General features: G+C 36.2%; 2 protein-coding genes across 6 annotated transcripts in view; one reads left to right on the top strand and one right to left on the bottom strand.

Annotated features, from left to right (window-relative positions):
• TAX1BP1 (Tax1 binding protein 1) overlaps positions 1–18054 on the top strand; it is a 92496-nt gene extending 74442 nt beyond the window's left edge. The window contains exons 15-20 of one of the 4 annotated variants that reach the window (XM_036864574.1): positions 4367–4550; positions 4910–5058; positions 15417–15499; positions 16123–16278; positions 17567–17735; positions 17831–18054. In XM_036864574.1, coding sequence (XP_036720469.1) covers positions 4367–4550; positions 4910–5058; positions 15417–15499; positions 16123–16278; positions 17567–17696 — 702 coding nt within the window. In that variant the 3' untranslated portion in view covers positions 17697–17735; positions 17831–18054. Of the gene's footprint in view, positions 1–4366; positions 4551–4909; positions 5059–15416; positions 15500–16122; positions 16635–17566 lie in introns of those variants that run through there. The other 3 variants (XM_036864573.1, XM_036864572.1, XM_036864575.1) reach the window with 3 other exon arrangements.
• JAZF1 (JAZF zinc finger 1) overlaps positions 18054–20857 on the bottom strand; it is a 353802-nt gene continuing 350998 nt past the window's right edge. Inside the window, exons 5-7 of one of the 2 annotated variants that reach the window (XM_036864577.1) lie at positions 20377–20458; positions 18715–18789; positions 18066–18195 (exon numbers count right to left, since the gene is read on the bottom strand). In XM_036864577.1, coding sequence (XP_036720472.1) covers positions 18743–18789; positions 20377–20458 — 129 coding nt within the window. In that variant the 3' untranslated portion in view covers positions 18066–18195; positions 18715–18742. Of the gene's footprint in view, positions 20459–20857 lie in introns of both variants that reach the window. The other variant, XM_036864576.1, reaches the window with a different exon arrangement.

Genomic DNA, 20857 nt, shown 5'->3' with positions numbered 1-20857 from the left:
AAGTCCCTGGTGCAATTTACATATGATAAAATTCTCTCATTTTAAGTGCAATTTGATGAATTTTGTCAAATACATATAGTTCTCTACCATTACATTCAAACTATAGAATGTTTCATTGCTGCACATAATTCCCTCACGCTCATATGTAGTCTGTTCCTCCAGCTTCCCCCAGCCCCAGACAACCACTGTTCTACTTTCTGTTACTCTATAGTTTTACTTTTTCTAGCATTTCACATAAATGTGGTCATACAGAATTTATTCACTAGTTGATAGACGTTAATCCTTTTACCAGCTGATGGGCATTCAAATTATTTCTCATGTTTTGCTGTTATGAGTAATGCTGCTATGAACATTCTCTTACAAGTTTTTTTGTGGACATGTGTTTTCATTTTTCTTGAGTAGATACCTAGGAAGGGAATTGCTGGCTTATATGGTATGTAAGTGTATGTTTTTAAGAAACACCCAGATTGTTTTCCAAAGAGGCTGTACACTTTGCATTCCCACCAGCAGTGTATGAGCATTCCAGTCACTGGCCCTTGGTATTGTCAGTTTTTAATTCTAGTCATTCTAGTGAGTGTGTAGGGTTACCTCATTGTGGTTTTAGTTTTAATTTCTCTGACGACTAGTGTTTTTTTAATTATTATTATTATTATTATTATTATTTTTTTAGTCATAGGGCATGGTTATTTATTTACTTATTTTTTGCCGTGTTGGGTCTTTGTTTCTGTGCGAGGGCTTTCTTTAACTGCGGCAAGCGGGGGCCACTCTTCATCGCGGTGCACAGGCCTCTCACTATGGCGGCCTCTCTTGCTGCGGAGCACAGGCTCCAGACGCGCAGGCTCAGTAGTTGTGGCGCACGGGCTTCGTTGCTCCGTGGCATGTGGGATCTTCCCAGACCAGGGCTCGAACCCGTGTCCCCTGCATTGGCAGGCAGATTCTCAACCACTGCACCACCAGGGAAGCCCTTTAATTATTATTTTTTAATGTTAAACTTAAAAAAAAATTTTTTTAATTGAAGTATAGTTGATTTACAATATTGTGTTAGTTTCAGGTGTAGAGCATAGTGATTTAGTATTTTTGCAGATTATATTCCATTATAGGTTATTACAAGATAATGGGTATAATTCCCTATGCTACACAGTAAATCCTTGTTGCTTATCTATTTTTTTTTTTTTTTCTATTTTATATATAGTAGTTGTTATCTGTAATCTCATACCCCTAATTTGTCCCTCCCCCCTCCCCTTTGGTAACCACAAGTTTGTTTTCTATATTTGTGAGTCTGTTTCTTTTTTGTATATACAGCCATTCATATTATTTTTTAGATTCCGCATATTAGTGATACCATACATATAGTATTTGTCTTTGACTTATTGAATCAAGTGCACGCACGCGTGCACACACACACACACCCATCTTCTTAATCCAGTTGTCTGTTGATGGGCACTTGGGTTACTTCCATGCATATCTTTGCTATTTTAAATAGTGCTGCTATGAACATTAGGGTGTATGTATCTTTTAAGATTAGTGTTTTTGTTTTTTTCCGGATAGTCCCCGATGACTGACTGGTGATGCTCAACATCTTTTCATGTGCCTACAGGCCATTCATATATATTCTTCTGTGAAGTGTCTGTTCAGATCTTTTACCTGATTTTTATTGGGTTATCTTTTTTGGATTTAAGAGTTTAAAAAAATATATTCCAAATACAATTTCTATGTTATGTATTTTGGAAATATTTTCTCCCAATTTGTGGTTCACCTTTTCATTTTTAAAAATACTGTCTTTTGAAGAGCAAAAGCTTCTAATTCTGAAGTAGTCCAGTTTAGCAATGTTTTTCTTAATGGTTCATGCTATATGTGTCCTATCTGAAATTTTTGCCTAACCCAGGGTTACAGAGATTTTCTCCTATTTTTTAATCCAGTATATTTTATAGTTTCAGCCTTATGTTTAGATTTATGATCTACTTAAAATTAATTTTTGTGTAAGGAATGATATGTAGTCAAAATTTGTTTATTTGTATGCAGATATCCAGTTTTTTAGCATCATATATTTAAAAGAACATTTTTCCTCCATTGTATTACTTCTGCATCTTTGTTGAAAATTAATTGACAAGAGTATGGGTATATTTTTGGAATCTCTTTTCTGTTTTATTGATTTATATTAGGGGTCAGCATACTAAGGCCTACATCCAAATTTGGCTTCTGGCCTGTTTTTGTAAATAAGGATTTATTAAAGTGCATTGCCATGCCCATTCATTTTTAGGTATTGTCTATGGCTGCAATAGCAGAGAGAGATTTTAGTAGTTGTGACAGAGACTGTGTCTTACAAAGCTGAAAATATCTACCATCAGGCCCTTTATGGAAAAGTTTGCCTACCCCCAATCTGTTTATCCTTAGGCTAAAACTGTACTCAGTTGATTATTATAGCTTTATAATAAGTCTGGAAATCAGATTGTGTAAGTCTTGAAGTTTGTTCTGCTTTTTAAAAATGGGCTATTCCAGGACCTTTGTGTTTCCATGTACATTTTAGAATCAGTTTGTCAGTTTATACAAAAGCCTGCTGGAATTTCGATTGGGATCGCATTGAATCTGTAGATCAATTTGGGGGGAATTAATAGCATAAAAATAAGTTTTCCAGTCCATGAATGTGGTATATTTCTCCATTTGCTGAGGCTCTCTTTAATTTCTCTCAGTAATGTTTGTGGCTTTTAGTTCATAGGCCTTGCACATCTTTTGCTAAATTTATTCCTCAGTATTTAATTTTTAATCTATGAATGTTACTATAAATAGAATTTTAAAAAATTTCATTTTTCAGTTGTGTGTTGCTGATACATAGCAGTACAGTTGGTTTTATATATTGACCTTATATACTGCAGCCTTGCTAAATTAACTCATTTTCCTAGTTCTAGTGTATTCATTAGGATTTTCCACTTCTATGATCATATCATCTGTGAGTAAAGATGGTTTTACTTCTTCCCTTCCAGTCTGTCTGCCTTAATCTTAATCTTGCCTTAATCTTAACACTGTTTAGAACCTCCAGTATAGGGACTTCCCTGATGGTCCAGACTCTGCGCTCCCCAATGCACAGGGCCTGGCTTTGATCCCTGGTCAGGAAACTAAATCCCGCATGCAGCAACTAAAAGATCCTGCACGCCGCATCGAAGATCCCGAGTGCTGCAACTAAGACCCGGTGCAGCCAAATAAATAAATAAATATTAAAAAAAAAAGAAACTCCAGTATAATGTTGAATAGAAGTGGTTAGAACAGACATTTTTGCCTTAATATTTGATCTTAGGTAGAACCATTTAATTTTTCACCATTAAGATTCACTGTAGGTTTTTGTAGATGTCTTTTTTTTTTTTTTTAAATCATGGATGCCTGTTGAATTTTATAAAATGTTTCTTCTTGCAGTTACTGAAATGATTGTATGCTTTTTTCCTTTAGTCTATGAACATGTGATGAATTACATTGATTTTTGGATGTTAAACTAAATTTGCATTCTTGTGATAAAACCCACTTGGTCATGATTTTTTTTTTTAATAAATTTATTTATTTTTGGCTGTGTTGGGTCTTCGTTGCTGCGTGTGGGCTTTCTCTAGTTACAGCGAGCGGGGGCTACTCTTTGTTGTGGTGCGAGGGCTTCTCATTGTGGTGGCCTCTCTTGTTGTGGAGCACGGGCTCTAGAGCTCAGCCTCAGTAGTTGTGGCGCACGGGCTTAGTTGCTTCGCCGCATGTGGGATCTTCCCAGACCAGGGATCGAACTCATGTCCCCTGCATTGGCAGGCAGATTCTTAACCACTGCTCCACCAGGGAAGTCCCAATGTATTCTTTTCTAATATTGAATTTGATCTCTTAATTAAGGATTTTTACATCAGTATTCGTGAGGGTCTGCAGTTGAGGTCTGCCGTTTTCCTGTGATGTCACTGGTTTGGGTATCAGGATAATACTGGTCTTGTAAAGTAAGCTGAGACAGTGTTTTTTCCTCTAGTTTTTTTGAAAGAGTTTATACAAGATTAGTATTTTTTTAAATGTTCAATAGAGTTTACTAGGGAAGCAGTCTGAGTTGTTTTTTGTCTTGTGATTTTTACTAATAGCTAAATTGTAAGAGATTCGCAATTTCCTCTCAATTAGCAATAAAAAGGGTACTTTATTGGCACAAATAAATTTGAAAATATATTGGGCTTTATCCTGCTTTCTGATTTTGTTAGATGTGGAAGGGACATTTATGAGAAGTTGAGAACCAGCCTTTCCAACTGTATACTTTAAATATAATAGGGAAATCATTTTATTGTTATATTTTGGCTAAATAATGCTCTTCTTGTTAAAAAATATTTGGTTGCTTATTCACCTTTGTTTTTGTTAATTTTAGGAACTTAAAAGGAGTATAGAAAATCAAGCAGAAAGGAAATTGGAGGGTCAGAATTCCCAGAGTCCTCAGCAGATCTCACAGTGTTTCAACACCAGCTCAGAGCAAAATGGTCATGTTCCTGCAGTGCCAAATACACAACCAGTTCTGCAGTTTGGTAATCCTTATGCAACACAGGAAACAAGAGGTTATTAAAATATTTTTGGTTGGGGTTAGCTGAATGTGGAGTTTTTTTTGTTTGTTTGTATCTTCCTGGGATTAGAGAACTGTTGGTATGATCAACTCTAACAGAAATCTTGTTTTATAATAAGCAGTTTTAATGTTTAACACTAACTGGCTTCATCTAGAAGCAGTACACCATGAATGAGGAGTCTATTTGCTTATTGCACATAGTTCTTATTTTTAAAGATCATTTGGGTTAAAAAAAAAAGACATTTTTTTGGATACACTAAAGTGGTTCTTTATATTCTGTTCATCATAGCTATACACAGAGATTCTAATTTTAGTACCAGCTTTTACCCTACCCTTCCAAAATGTTTATTTCAGATGGAGCAGATGGTGCTTTTTACCCAGATGAAATCCAAAGGCCACCTGTGAGAGTACCCTCTTGGGGACTGGAAGATAATGTTGTCTGCAGCCAGCCTGCTCGAAACCTAAGTCGACCTGATGGTTTAGAAGACCCTGAGGATAGTAAAGTAAATTGAATTTCTATTTTCTGAGCCTGTCCCTTTTATTTTTTGTCCTGTGTAGAGAGTTATGTGTGTGTGGAAAGAGAGAATGTATATGCTTGTGTGTACACATGATTGCTTACTTGATTTTTTGAAAAATCTGCTTGTATTTAAATTTGAAAAATCAACCATTAATATGCTTCAGACTTACACTTTAGGATTTATGGAGAGAATGACCTTAGAATATTGTAGTTATAAGATAGTTTAATCTTAAAAATTTTTTTTAGATTGAGCTATAATTGACATATAACATATGTTTCAGGTGTGGAACATAATGATTCGGTATTTGTGTATATTGCGAAATGATCATCATAACAAGTCTAGTTAACATCCATCATCATACAGCTATAATTTTTTTTTCTTGTGATGAGAACTTTTAAGATCTACTCTGTTAGCAACTTTCAAATATACAATACAGTATTAACTGTAGTCACAGATAGTTTAATCTTAATTATCACAGAGTTATTTACTATATTCTTTTGATTGTAGATGTACTAGGTTGCAAGAAGCAAAGTGTTAATGACAGTGTTATGCTTTGGTGTGCATCTTTTCAGTTTTGCATTTATATCCCACTTTAAATTATAAAGTGGACTCTTCGTTATCTTTAGCAAGAAAAAGAAGTGTGTGTATCATAGTTTTCTTTTTCAGAGAAATACTCTTGTAGACATCATTAGTATTTAATCTCTCAGCAGTACAGTACTGTTGATAATTGAATCAGTTTACGTGGCATGGCATTCTTTTTATTTCATTTAAGAGATTTCTTCACCATTTAATAGATCCTTTTCCTCATAGCAGCTCTTTTCGGATTTTCTGTGCATTAAGATGTGTTTAAAAGAAATGCTTTATCGTGCTCTTTGCAAGTACAGCGGTATCATGACCTGTCTCTCATTTAATCTAGTTTGCTGCATTTAATTGCTATTAACCTTTGCAGAAACTGATCAGTGTTCAGACAGGCATGATTTTAGCCCTAGTGCTCAACACCCATAATGGAGAAAAATGTATTTCTCTCTTCTGCCTTTTGGCCTCCTATATCCATTACTGGGAATAATTAGGAAAACTGTCAGAACTTTGGTAGCCTATATGAAGTCTAGAGTATCATCTTACTGCTTTTTCACACCTTTACTTCACATTTTGCATATTTAATCTGATCATTCTTGGCACAGATGTTACATGTGACAAGCTCTTCTCTTCTGTAGTCATCTGCTTCAGTTTAATTAGCAGAATGTTCTTTCTGATCTGTGTGCTTTGCCCTCCTGCAAACCCATGAGAAGCAGTGTTAGAGTCTTGTGCTCATTTGCTGACATGCTTAGATTTGGTAATGAGATGGAAGGGGTCTTAATAGGCACACCTTGGGTAATTGTATTTTGCTATCAGAAGATTTTTCACATTAGACAGAAACTAATTTTTATGTACATTCAGACCATATTTTTTAAAAAAAATTCTTGTCATTACAGCAACAAAAATCACTTGCAAATGAAGTGTTTTAGTTAAAGTATAAAAAGCAGCTCTGAGTTGACCTGTCCCTTTTCTCTGGTTCTTTGCCCTGGAAGTATTTAACAGCCCGGGACCCAGTGCCTTTCAGTTGGGGTTGAAGCGGCTGTACTTCCAGCCCCCTCCAGTCATACCTGCCATATCTCCTCCCTTCTGCACCAAAAACTTTCTGTCAGATCAAAAAAGGCTTTTATGACTCACTCCCCTTCACCTCATAGTTGTAATTATGATGATAGTGATGGCAATAGACATTTCTGTAGTTTTATTGGACAGCTAATGCTTAACACTTTAAATATATTAACTCTACATAGCTGTCCTATGAGGTAGAAACTGTTACTATATTGGAGGAAACAGAGACAGACTACCTGGCTTGCTTCAAGTCATACAGCTGGTAAGCGTACAGCCTCATCAGTTTGGCTATGGAAGTTGTGGTTTTACCACCTATCAACCTACCAAACGACTAAACCAGAGGTTCCCAAACTTTCTCAGTTAATGGCACCTTTAGCATCTCAGTAGCCTCCTGCACAGTTTTGGGAACCATGGTCTAAACTCTTGCTACACAAAAATATCATTTTTGGACTAACACTATTGGTATCTCCTGGGAGCTTGTTAGAAATAAGGAATCTCTGGCTCCACTCCAGACCTACAGAGAATCAGACTGCATTTAACAAAGTCTTTCGGTGATCATGTGCTTAATAAAGTTTGAGTTGCACTGGTCTAAACTTCCTAAAGCCCATCAGGCAAGGTTGGATTACTTTCTCTTCCTTTAACACATATCCCACTTTCCAGTTGTTTTTATGCCTTTGTATAGTGTTTCCCTTCCACCTGACTAGCTTTTACTTCTTTCCTTTCTCCTCTATCTCTGAAAGACTGAGGTTCACACATTCTGTTAATGTGTAGTTTGCAGCTTTCCACATGAATCCTTCACTATGAACTCCCCAATTGAAGACTGACAATTTTTGTATTTACATTTTTTTCTGATGAGTTTTTTAGTTTTTATTCTCAGAAGGATCTGTGGTTTTCAAAGGGGCTATGATTCCAAAATTGTTGGGAATCACTGCTTGAAAGAATCAAGTCCTGTTTCCCATTGTCATGACACATGGAATTTTTGCCTTTCTTAAATTTTGCCATTTTTCATATGTTGTCTTATTTTTAAAATTTTACTTTGAATATAACCAATATGTTTTCTGTTTACAAAAGTAGTATATAATTACAGTCAATTCACTTTTATCAAGACTGCCAAGACTTTTTTTTTTAAATTAATTTATTTTTGGCTGTGTTGGGTCTTTGTTGCTGCGCATGGGCTTTCTCTGGTTGCGGTGAGCAGGGGCTACTCTTCGTTGCAGTGCGCGGGCTTCTCATTGCGGTGGCTCCTCTAGTTGCAGAGCACGGGCTCGAGGCGCACGGGCTTCAGTAGTTGTGGCATGCGGGCTCTAGAGCGCAGGCTCAGTAGTTGTGGCGCAAGGGCTTAGTTGCTCCGCGGCATGTGGGATCTTCCTGGACCAGGGATCGAATCCGTGTCCCCTGCATTGGCAGGCCAATTCATTCATTCATTCATTCATTCATTCATTCATTTACGGCTGGCTGGCTGGCTGGCTGGCTGGCTGTGTTGGGTCTTCGTTTCTGTGCGAGGGCTTTCTCTAGTTGTGGCAAGTGGGGGCCACTCTTAATCGCGGTGCGCGGGCCTCTCACTATCATGGCCTCTCTTGTTGCGGAGCACAGGCTCCAGACGCGCAGGCTCAGCAATTGTGGCTTACGGGCCTAGTTGCTCCGCGGCATGTGGGATTTTCCCAGACCAGGGCTCGAACCCGTGTCCCCTGCATTGGCAGGCAGATTCTCAATCACTGCGCCACCAGGGAAGCCCCTGGCAGGCCAATTCTTAACCACTGCACCACCAGGGAAGTCCCCCAAGACATTTCAAAGGGGAAAGAATAATCATTTCAAAAATGATGCTGGGACATTTGGATATCCATATGCAAAAAAAATGTAATTGGACTTCTACCTCATACCATATACAAAAATTAACTCAAATTGAACCTAAATATAAGAGCTAAAGTATAAAATTCAAAAGAAAACATAGAGGTAGGTCTTTGTGATGTTAGACAATGGTTTCTTAGATATGACACCAAAAGCACAAGCAACAAAGGAAAAAATAGATAAATTAGACTTCATCAAAAGGATTACATGAGGGGCTTCCCTGGTGGCGCAGTGGTTTAGAATACGCCTGCCAACGCAGGAGACGTGGGTTCAAGCCCTGGTCCTGGAAGATCCTGCATGCCACAGAGCAACTAAGCCTGTGCACCACAACTACTGAGCCTGTGCTCTAGAGCCCACAAGCCACAACTACTGAAGCCTGCGGGCCTAGAGCCCGTGTTCCGCAACAAGAGAAGCCACCTCAGTGAGAAGCCCACGCACTGCAATGAGGAGTAGCCCCCGCTCACCGCAACTAGAGAAAGCCTGCGCACAGCAACGAAGACCCAGCGCAGCCAAAAATAAATAAAATAAATTAAAAAAAAAAAGATTACATGAATTCTATGTTCTATTTTTAGTTTTTTTAATACACACTTATTTCCAGCTGATTATGTATCTCTGGTTGGCATCTCTTTTTTTTTTCTTTCTTTTTTAAATATTTATTTATTTAGGCTGCGCCTGGTCTTAGTCGCGGCATGCGGGATCTTCGTTGCGACATGCGGACTCTTAGTTGCGGCATGCATGTGGGAACTAGCTCCCTGACCAGAGACCGAACCCAGGCCCCCTGCATTGGGAGTGTGGAGTCTTACCCACTGGACCACCAGGGAAGTCCCTGGTTGGCATCTCTTAATGCTGAATTTTACCTTCTCTATACCATATAGTACAATGCCCTTCATATACAGTAGGGTCTATTTAAATATTTGTGACTAATGATTTTAGCTAAAGAAATGCTTTTAATTATTTTTATTTTCTGCCTACTAATGTTCAGATCATCTTAGAAAAGTAATTTTTGGTAACAGCTTTATTGAGATATAATTCACATACCATACAATCACCATTTAAAGTATACAATTCAGTGGTTTTTAGTATATTCAGAGAATTGTGCAGCTATCACCACATTCAATTTTAGGACATTTTCCTCACCACAAAAAGAAGCCCTGTACCCTTTAGCAGTTACTTTGTCTCTGTAGAGCTGCTTATTCTGGACATTTATGTGAGTCAAATCTTCTAATATGAGGTCTTTTGTGACTGGCTTCTTTCACTTAGCATAATGTTTTCAAGATCCATCCATGTTTTAGCATGCATACATATTTAGCATGAAAAATGTACTGCATTCCTTTGTATTAAATGCTGAATAGTGTGTTGTATGGATATACCACATTTTGTTTATCCATTCCTCTGTTGATTAACAGTTGGCTCTTGTGGATAGTGCTGCTGTGAACTTATGTACAAGTTTTTGTTTGAATACCTTTTCCAGTTTGGTTATATACCTAGGAGTTGAATTGCTGGGTCATAGGGTAACTCTGTGTTTAACCTTTTGAAGAATTGCCTGATTCCTTTTCCATTGGCAGTGTGTAAGTGTAAGAGTTCCAGTTTATCTACATCATCTTTACCCACACTTGTTGTCTGTTGTTTTGATGATAGCCCATCGAAGTAGATGAGAAGTGGCATATCATCATGATTTTGATTTGCATTTCCCTGATGGCTAATAATATTGAGCATCTTTAATGTGCTGGTTGACCATTTGTATATGTTCTTTGGGAAAATGTCTATTCAAGTCCTTTGGCCATTTTTATATAGGATTGTTTGTCCCTTGCCAGATAAATGATTTGCAAATATTTTCTCCCATTGTGGATTGTCTTTATATTCTTTTGGTGGTATCCTTTGCAGCACAAAAGTTTTAAATTTTGATGAAGTCAAATTTACGTATCCTTTTTTTGCTTGTACTCTTGTTGTCGTATCTCAGAAACCATTGCTTTATCTAAGGTAGCTCTAGCTTCTAATTTAGGTCTTTGGTTTGTTTTAAGTTTTGGATATGGAGAAAAGTAACTTTTTTTGGTATTCTTTTCCATTATGGTTTATTACAGGACATTGAATATAGTTCCCTGTGCTGTACAATAGGTCCTTGTTGTTTATCCATTCTATATGTAATAGTTTGCATCTGCTAATCCCAAACTCCCAATCCACCCCCCTCCCCCCAGCCCCCCTCAGCAACGACAAGTCTGCTCTCTGTGAGTTTGTTTCTGTTTCGTAGATAAGTTCATTTGTGTCATTATTTTAGATTCCACATGTAAGTGATATCATATGGTATTTGTCTTTCTCTTTCTGACTTACTTCGCTTAGTGTGATAATCTCTAGGTCCATGTAGCTGCAAATGGCATTATTTCACTCTTTTTATGGCTGAGTAATATTCCATTGTATACATATATACCACATCTTCTTTATCCATTCATCTGTCGATGGACATTTAGGTTGTTTCCATGTCTCGGCTCTTGTAAATAATGCTGCATGAACATAGGGCTGCATGTATCTGAGAAAAGTGACATTTGAAAATAGAGATCTTACAAAATTATTTGCTTTCCTATTTTTAAAATACCTTTAAATTTTATGGAGTTATAATTCAATGATATTCCTTCATTGACATATTACTAGAAATGGATGTTTGGCTGAGCTTAAACAGTAACATCTCATAAAAAGAGAATGTTGACTAATATTACTTAATACAGTTATAAGGATAAACGTTAATTCTTTAGTTGTATATAAAAGTTACCCAGAGTCATTGGTACTCTGTTCTTAATGTGTTGATTTTGGCCTTAGCAAATGTTTCTTATAGGATGTTCTTAAACTAAAGTAGTAATTATTAACTTAGTAAAAGTTCTATTAAGTGGTGGATCTTTCTTCATTGATATTCATTACTAGCTCCTTAATGATATCTAAATATTTCAATTAATAATTCCTGGCAAAGGTAGAACCATAACACAGTTTCAGAAATTCTGATTGTCTGAATCCTAATGATTTAGATGGTGTAACTCAATCATTAGCTCCTGAGTGTGTATTGCTAGTTTGATCACAATTGCATATTTTATTGTGGTTGAATACACATAAAATTTACCATCTTAACTATTTTTTAGTACATGCTTCTATAGCAGTAAGTACAGATGACCCTAAATGCGAGGGTTAGGGGTGCCAACTCTCCATGCAGTTGAAAATCTGAGTATAACTTACAGTTGGTCCTCTACATCTGTGGTTTCTCCCATATCCACAGATCTGCATTCGAGGATCCAACCAACCTCATTTCATGTAGTATTGTAGTATATACTATTGAAAAAAATCCCACATAAAAGCAGATCTATGCAGTTCAAATCCTCATTGTTCAGTGGTCAACTGTATATTCACGTTGTTGTGCAGCAAGTCTTCAGAACTCTTTTCATCTTGCAAAACAGAAACTCTATACCCGTTAAACAACAACTCCATTCCTCTCTCCCTCTGGCCCCTGGCAACTGCCATTCTACTTTGTCTCTCTGAATTTGACTATTCTGGATACCTCATATAAGTACAATAGAATCATATAGTATTTATCTTTTTGTGATGGGCTTATTTCACTTAATATATGTCCTCAAGATTCATTCATGTTGTAAGATGTCAGAATTTTCTTCCTTTTTAAGGCTAAGTAATATTTCATTGTATGTGTATACCACATTTTGTTTTTCCATGCATCCATTGATAGACATTTGAGTTGTTTCCACCTTTTGGCTATTGTGAATAATGCTGCTATGACCATAGGTGTACCAGTATATCTGTTTGAGTTCCTGCTTTCAGTTCTTTTGGATATATACCCAGAAATAGAATTGTTGTATCGTATGGTAATTGTATTTTTATGATCATGATTGCATTTTGAATTTACTATGATTAAATGTATTTTGTTGTCTGAGAGATTAACCAATTTTAATACTATTTCAGATGTTCAAACTGGTTATATACTTTGATAAAAACAAGAATATTTTTTAGAGACTAGATTTTGGGTGAGCATCTCCTGAGAAGTTTTGGGTTTCAAATAGAGCTTCAGTTTACCGTAGCATGTTTCCTTTGCTTAAAAACCAGTTTGCAAATAGAAAGAGTATTGTGCTCATGGGTCTAAAGGTACATGAACAATGTAGAGTGTTTAGACCTTTGTAGAGATTAAAATGCTATTGAAAATGTTTTCTTAAGAAAAATTTAATTATTTGGAATTGTTCATAAATACATTTCAGTGTGGTATTCCCAGTAATATTTGCTTACAAGATTATTTCAGCAGTTTAGCTAAAATACTAGGTACTTATACTTTAAAACTTGCTATTCAAAATTCTTTTGAGTTGACAACTTTCAGTGCTAAAACTTGATTATTTTAGTAGTTTGGGGTGGAAATCTTGCTAAAATAGAATACTAATAACCTTGATGACTGAAGTTTATTAATTAAAAACTCAATATTGAATGATGTCCTCACATTCTTTTAAGGTGTATAGTAAAGCTGTATGATCCAGTGTTGAAATCCTATTTGATGTTTTGGGTTCTTGTCTGCTTTCCTCTCTTTTTTCACCAGTAGCCATTTTTTGTTGCTGGCCATGAGCCTGCCTTAACAGCCTCACTTCCTGGGCTAATTTGTTATATGTAAACTAGTATGGTTTGGAAACTAATTAGCCGAGCTTGATGAGTAAAATGGAATAACTGTATTTGTGAGTGAAAATTTGGTCATTTTGCATGACAAGATCACCAAAGACTTTATTATATGAATTGGTTACTCAGATTTTATTACATACTTCCTGGTTTTAAACTATTCTCTCAGTAGGTGATTTCTTATTTCATGAGGACTTATGTCTCACTATTACATCTAGAATTCTACTCTTCAGTCCCTCTCCCCTTTTATTCTGGTAGAAGATACAGAATAATAGTTACCCTTACCAAATTATATATGGCTTAGAAAGTATAAATTGCTTTTTTTGCCCCCTCATCCACATATTTTATAAGCAGGGTTAACATGTCTGATAGGTGGTCTGAACCTAGCACCTTAGCTAGTTCCAAACTGTATTGTTAGCTGCTTCACGGAAGCAGTGAATTGGTGTGAGCTGCAGCTGTTGTAAAACACAGGGAAAGGTGGTTGTGAGAGTTTTGGTTCCATTATATTTTTCACCCCTAGAAAGTTGTACAATATTATAAATATGTCTCATCAAGAATTTTGAAAAGTAGAATATGAAGACCTTTCATTTTATTATTCTCATTTTCTTCAATAGCATTTCAAAATTTTTTAAAACATTTATATATTTTTATGTCATTTAGATATGAGAAAATTTTGTTCATTATTTTATATGTAGTTGTTTAAGCAGATTCATTTTCAGATATTGTTGCTGGAAGGCCTAAGTATGGCAGCCGGAGTAATGTGGCACAGAATCATAATTTGCCTGTTATACATATGTAAGCTTAGCAGATTCAGCTACTAAATCATCTTCCCTCTTTGTACCTGCAGATTTAAAAACTGTCTGGATTTTAGTTACTTAAAGACTTTTAATTTTTGAAGTATATGAAGTACTTGCCCAATATTCCCCAACTTCTCAATGCCCTATTAGGTTATTGATCCTGTTTTTCTTTTGCCCAGTTACATCCTAAGGGAATCATATGTAAACAAAAGTGTTTTCTCATGTGATGCACATGGGAAAAAAAAAAGTCTCTCACCTCCTTTTTTGAGCTTTTAGGGGGGGATAATTGTCAGGATAATAGCTAAGTTACCCTGCCTTCCCTTAACTATTCCCTCCCCCCCTTCAAAAGAAAAAAAAAGAATTCAATTTATCTTTTGTTTGGTCACTTCAAATTTCAAGTCACATACACTTTTTTGGAACCTCTTCCTATGACAGACCTGACTTAGCCTATTAATAGTTCTGGGGCAATCATGACTACCCAGCAACATAAGGACTTTCATCAGTGCCTCTTCTACCTGTTGTGTGCTGTTAGTTCATGGCATGAAAGCAGCTAACAAACTGCTCAGGGAAAGAAAGCAAATGGGCACTTCAGATGGATGTGGCTGCTTTGGATATGAAGTGACAGTCTGTGTTTGGATATTGATGTAGCAGCAATGTGCAAATCTATAAAAAGTGACTAGAGGGATGCAGGCATGGAAATTCAAACCAGCATTTTCTTTCTGATTCAGACTCAGATTTACAGGGTTTTAGGAGTCTTCCTTGATAATCTGTTAATCAGATATTTAAATTTGAATCTGATTGTTTTACATCAGGGTTTTTGAGGCCTGTAGTTTGGTGCATTGCTTCGCTTTAACATGGTTTTCCAGTTGGATTCGCTTGTGTATTTGCCCCAAAACATACACACACACACACACACTGTTAGTTTTCCTTTATTTATAATTTCTACGTATTGTGCAGTGGATATATATTATCACAGAAGATCCTGCCTATCTTACAGACTAATAGTCATTAAGTGAGAATAACAGGAAAAATAGTGCAGTCTTAAGATTTTTATGAAAGTGGTCACCCAGTGTATGGAATGATAAAAAGTTGGTAAAGTTACCTACATATCGGTCAAAAAAGTCTATTGATCTCTGCTTCATTCACACACACGGGTGTAGTATACTCTCCATTCCACTGAATACTGCTTTTTATTTCAAGGTAAGACTTAGTCCATAGTGAAATACTCTCTAAAAAAAAAAAAAAAAAAGTTACTTTCAAACATGTTTACATGAAAATCTAATTTAATGATAATAGAAGTAAATTTTTTAAAGTGTAATCTTATTTCCTTTATATGGTGCTTGATTGAGTTAATTGAGGAACTTCTATTTGGTTTCACTTTTCTCAAAAGTTGCACGATTATTTTTTGCCTAGGAAGACGAGAACGTGCCCCCTGCTCCTGATCCTCCAAGTCAGCATTTACGTGGGCACGGAACAGGCTTTTGCTTTGATCCCAGGTAATTTTGCTCTTTCCTGTGTAGAATTGGGATTACCTGTGGCTCTCAACGTATGGTCCTTGAAAATTTGTTAGAAATGCATATGGTCCAGGGCCTTAACTCAGATCTTGTTGAACCCCAAATCCTTGCTGTAGGGCCCAGCAGTGTGCATCTCAGCATGCCTCCAGGTGGTTCTGATGCGCGCCGTACCTTGAGGACTGGTGCTGTAAACATCTTTAGTTGTTAAACTGAATGAACACTGTTGGGAAGCTACAAGTTGTATGAATCTTTATAGTTTTACAAAAGGCATATTTTGTTAGTTAAAAATTGAAGAATTCTTGTCACTGAGCCTCATTTCACATAATGTGATTGTATTTTTTGGATTTTGATGAGAAAAAGATTTTCTTTGTCAATCTAACTGTAAAACTAAAATTAGAGGCTTTATAAATGGTTTACACAATTGTCAATAGCAAGCTTTTAGGAGCAGAAAAAGAGGTTCTTGGCGTAACTGAAGACTTTCAAGGTAAGTGTTAGTATGAATATCAGCTTAACTAGATAAATGTAACCTCGCTGTATCTGAAGACTACTGCTGTTAAAAATCTGTTTATTAGAAATACGTAATTCTTTCGTTTTATTTCCTCAAGCTTTGATGTTCAGAAGAAATGTCCACTCTGTGAATTAATGTTCCCTCCCAACTATGATCAGAGCAAATTTGAAGAACATGTTGAAAGTCACTGGAAGGTGTGCCCAATGTGCAGCGAGCAGTTCCCTCCTGACTATGACCAGCAGGGGTTTGAAAGGCATGTACAGACCCATTTTGATCAGAATGTTTTAAATTTTGACTAGTTAATTTTTATTAGGAGTTAATAATACAGTTTAGCAGTTGGAAAAAAAAATCACCTCAGACCACTAAGGAGACCACAAGGTGTCACTTTCATGCACACTCTACTGCACTTTTCTGACCAAGAGCTACTTTGAGTTTGGTGTTACTAGTGTCAGGGTCAGTCCTTGGCTTACCACTTATCAATAAATATAATTTTAACCTCTGTTAATCTTACCTGCTTAAGAAGTTCTTGTGTGTTTGTATCTTTATTTATTCCCCATTTTGCAAAATTATACGAATGAAGGAAACGGATTATTTTAATGTTACCACACTGAAAAAATAGGTATGTATAGTGTGTTATTTAGCAGAATATTTACACATCTCTGTTGACCTTGTTGATTGAGCATGACTACTAAAAATTATGTAATACAAAGAATTTATCATAAGTCTTGCAGTTATTCTTTTGAATACAGAAACTTCATAATTTAGCCCATGAAATGTTTTTTTTTTTAACCCTCTTTAGAAAGGGAGCTGCATGTAGAATGAGATCACATGCTTCCAAGATAGCAAATATCCTTTTTATATTTGAAATCTTTGCTTTAGGAATTAATAGAAAGCATATTTTGCTAATTTTATGACTAAAAAATTTTAGAATACCTGAATGATTATTTTTAAGCCATCTTAAAGTTGTATTTCTATTTGATGGGGAAATGGAACAAGATATGTCAGCGTAATTGTTTCAATATTAAATGATCTACTAAACAGTGATGGTTGTGGCATAAAATCACAGAAAATGTATGTCTTTTTTCACATTTTCCTGATAAGAGTATAACTTTGAAAAAATGTTCTCAGTAAGTGATTAAATATGTAATGCATAAACCCAAATCAAACTATCGTGTTCGTTATGACTCTGCTGTATATAGTGTATTCATTAACATTAAAGTAGACACATTTTTAGAAGTGTGTAATTTCATTGTCAGATTTATTTGTGATTTTCATTAAGTCTAGCATCTTGAATGTCTTTTTGGTCTGGGTCATTAAAAAAATTTTCTGAACTACAGTCCTTTCCTCTTTTAGAATATGAATGTTAAGGATTTAAAGTACTGACTTTTTGATTTTGCTGTTTTTGTGGTTATATCAAAATATTTAAGCTTGTCTTAAGCAAACTAGCTATCTAAGATGTTAACTTAATATTCAGTGTAGTGGCATTTCGGGGTACTATATGTGAACCGCATATACAACATCTCACTTGCATTTGTTTCTAGGAGAAGAATTCATGTATCATCATTGGAATCCTTTAAAAGGTTTGAGCCTAGGGCAAAACAGTATTGGCCAGTCAGATATCAGGACATGGCAGACCTGGGATGCAACAGTAATGAAGACTCCATGTTTTAAGCTTCTGGATAGGTTATAGGCTAAGCAGAATATATTCAGGTAAAATAGTTCAATGATATGAACATTTTTGTTGCATCAGTTAATAATTATGGACCATGCTAACCTAAAAGTAAAGTATCCTTTGAATATTACAGTGCTACTACCAGTGAAATGAAATTGTTCATCATACTGACCTAGGCAAAACATTGATGAAATCTACATGTGTCTGTCAGCTGAATACTGCACCCCCCCCCCCCACACCGCCCAAAAAAGGCAGCCTTAGAACAAGGTACTGAATGGATATATTCATTTCTGTGGCAAACTTGATACTGGTCTTTATAATGGATGCTAATGAAAATAAAGAGCCATGTTTATTTTGGGTCAGAGGCCGTTTATTTTAAATGTGATTTCATTTACATTTATAAGCAGCTTTTCTTGACAGCAATTTTGTTTCATTAAGTTGCCTTCAGTTCTAAAACAAACCTCTGTTGCTTTCAAACTTAATGTGCTCTGCTCTGTCCTGAACAAAACATATGAAAATATAATTTAAAGCACAGTTTTCACAGACACAGTACAATACATTCACTATACACGGTATAACAAAATATTCCCATCCTTACCTGTTTAGTAATACTGTCACAATGAATAAGTAAATAGAAACTGGCAATTTTTATAGTTGAAAGAAATTGAACATGCACAATGACTATTTTATGACTGTTTAGCTGTTGAACTACTGATCCAGCCTACAGTTTCTTGCACTAGAAGGAGCGAAGCTAAATAATAACTGCTGGCCTAAAAAAATTTTGGTCAATTCTAGGTAGATATGAAATAGCCAAGTAGGGCCTTCTTATGCACCAACTAGTGGCTTCTCATGTCTGTATCACCCTTTAAAACATAAAGGATAACACTGTATATTCAGGACCAAGACTACTCTTCAGAGATCTGAGGACATTTTTAGCGGGCAGTGTCTTTATAAATATCTTTTAAATCCCTCATTATGAGGGATTCACAATTTAAGAGTGTATTAATAGAAGCTTACCCATCTGGCTAACAGAATTGTCTTCCTTTCAAAACGTCTGAAAAATTGAGGAACACCTGCTTTCCATCTGTAAGACTTTCAACAAATGGAAACACGGGAAGAAAGTTATTTTACAAGCACTTCGAGTTTGATTTTCATCAGTTTTGTGGGCAGTTAGCCATCTCAAAGCAATTTTTATTGCATAATTAGGCAATTGGTAAACTCATGTTTGTTTAAGGAATAGCACTTGGGAGAAATGAACACTCAAGGCATGATGGTACTGTTGGTAAGAAAAACTTTAGGAATGGTCCAGACGTAGGTTATGCTCTAATGGGTCACGCATTAGTCACTCTTTGACCACCTGCTGCAAGAAGCACTTAACTGTCAATAAGGCTCAATTTCATATTTCAGCAAAATGTCTTACAAAGCTAAACAGACATTTCCAGTGGGAATACAGACACCTACAATGTGATGGAAAAAGTGCCTTTAAAAAAAGTCTAAAAACAATGAGCATGAGGAGGCGACAGGGGTCTTAACAAAATGTTCCTCTTTGAAACGTGCTTGGAATTTTAATTCTTATTTGCAACCCACAGGTTTGTTAGGGCAGTGGTTGCAAGAATTGGCAACACATAAAACATTAAATCTGTTGGCAATAGAGAACTACAAAGTGCTTTAAAACTTCACCTAAAGATGAAGGTAGAACTAAATTTCACACACACAGAATTTGCACTTAAGTATTTCAAAGTGTTTCCTAACAGATTTCAGGGGAAAGTATTTCACTAAACTGGTATCTTGGTCCACAGATATCAATAGGCATAAATTGAATCCCTTGCACCTAGCAGGCACTCAAATGAATGTGTGTTAATGAGTGAACTGAACAGACTTTTTGTACAAAAATGCCATTTGTAACACTAAAATGATTGGTAAGTCAGATGGCAAGATTTTCAGCTTTTTAAAGGTCAAAAGGATTTGCAAGATAATATAAAACACAGAAAGCACACCTTTTATGTATGTTATTTAAATATGAAAATATTTTTAGCATATTATGTTAAACATTCTTTCTTATTTATATTTCCGTTACCTAAAGTCTTTCTAGTCACAGGTACTAACTAACTCCATTATGTAAGGCATGGTAACCAGTTTGACAGTGAAGGTATTATTTTGGTTTTGAACACAATGAGTTGATGTGTTGAAAAACTTCTTCAACCAATCACATTATAATCTTGGGGGAAAAACCCTCAGTGCCAGCCCCTCCTCCCCCACAACTGATATCACTGCAACACAGCTAAACAATATGCAACATGCCCTCAATTTCTGTCTTGTTTTGGGGGAAATGTGCTGAAAAACCTAGAGCTTTTTTTGTTTAGCACCTTATATCAAAGTAATGAAAATGGGTATGATGATTACATGTGCAAATGTACAAAATCATTAACTCTACAAAGATACATCATTCCAAAATTACAGAAAAAATTTAAAGCATGCATTTATTCTTTAAAGGGTTGCTGAATGCTTCCCCTGAAAAAAGGTGGCTGTTTTCAAAATCAGCAACTGCTGGTGAGGATTTCTTGGCACAGTTACGACCAGCATGTTACTGCTGCATCTTCCTGATAATGTCGGCCGACACCGGGGGATGGAAATTGATTGTGTGGTGCCGCAGGCCCTGAGCTGTTTTGTAACTCTTACCACAACGACACTTGAATGGTTTGCGGACACGAATCTGTGTTCTGTGGCCATTCTTAGCATGGTACTTTATGCCATTCACATTCTGTGGAGAGGACAAAAATATCACCTATTAGACGGAGTCACACAGTGTCAGATGGGGGGGAAACCTCAGTGCGGGTCTGACTGCAACCGGACAGCTCCTGGATGGCAGCTGTATACAGAACAGGCTTTTTCGCGAACTCGCAGTCGTGTGTTAATCGTGGGCGGTGCAGACTGGGTCATGCACACAGCTCAGCCAAGGCAATTTCAAATACATCTCAGTTACTCTGAAAGTACTGACTTTCGACTTTTACATAAAATACGTATTTAAGACCCAGACTGTATAAAGAGGCACAGCTCCCTCTGAATCTTGTTTCCACCCTGAAGAATGTTAATGATGAACAATTACATACAAATATCCTCAAGATGGCACCGAAAAAATCTAAAGAAAGAAAATATAGGT

The sequence above is a fragment of the Balaenoptera musculus genome, chromosome 9 (assembly GCF_009873245.2).
Source record: "Balaenoptera musculus isolate JJ_BM4_2016_0621 chromosome 9, mBalMus1.pri.v3, whole genome shotgun sequence".
Classification (NCBI taxonomy): domain Eukaryota; kingdom Metazoa; phylum Chordata; class Mammalia; order Artiodactyla; family Balaenopteridae; genus Balaenoptera; species Balaenoptera musculus.
The sequence above is the reverse complement of the archived record's forward strand: the minus strand, read 5'-3'. Positions and strand labels throughout refer to the sequence as shown.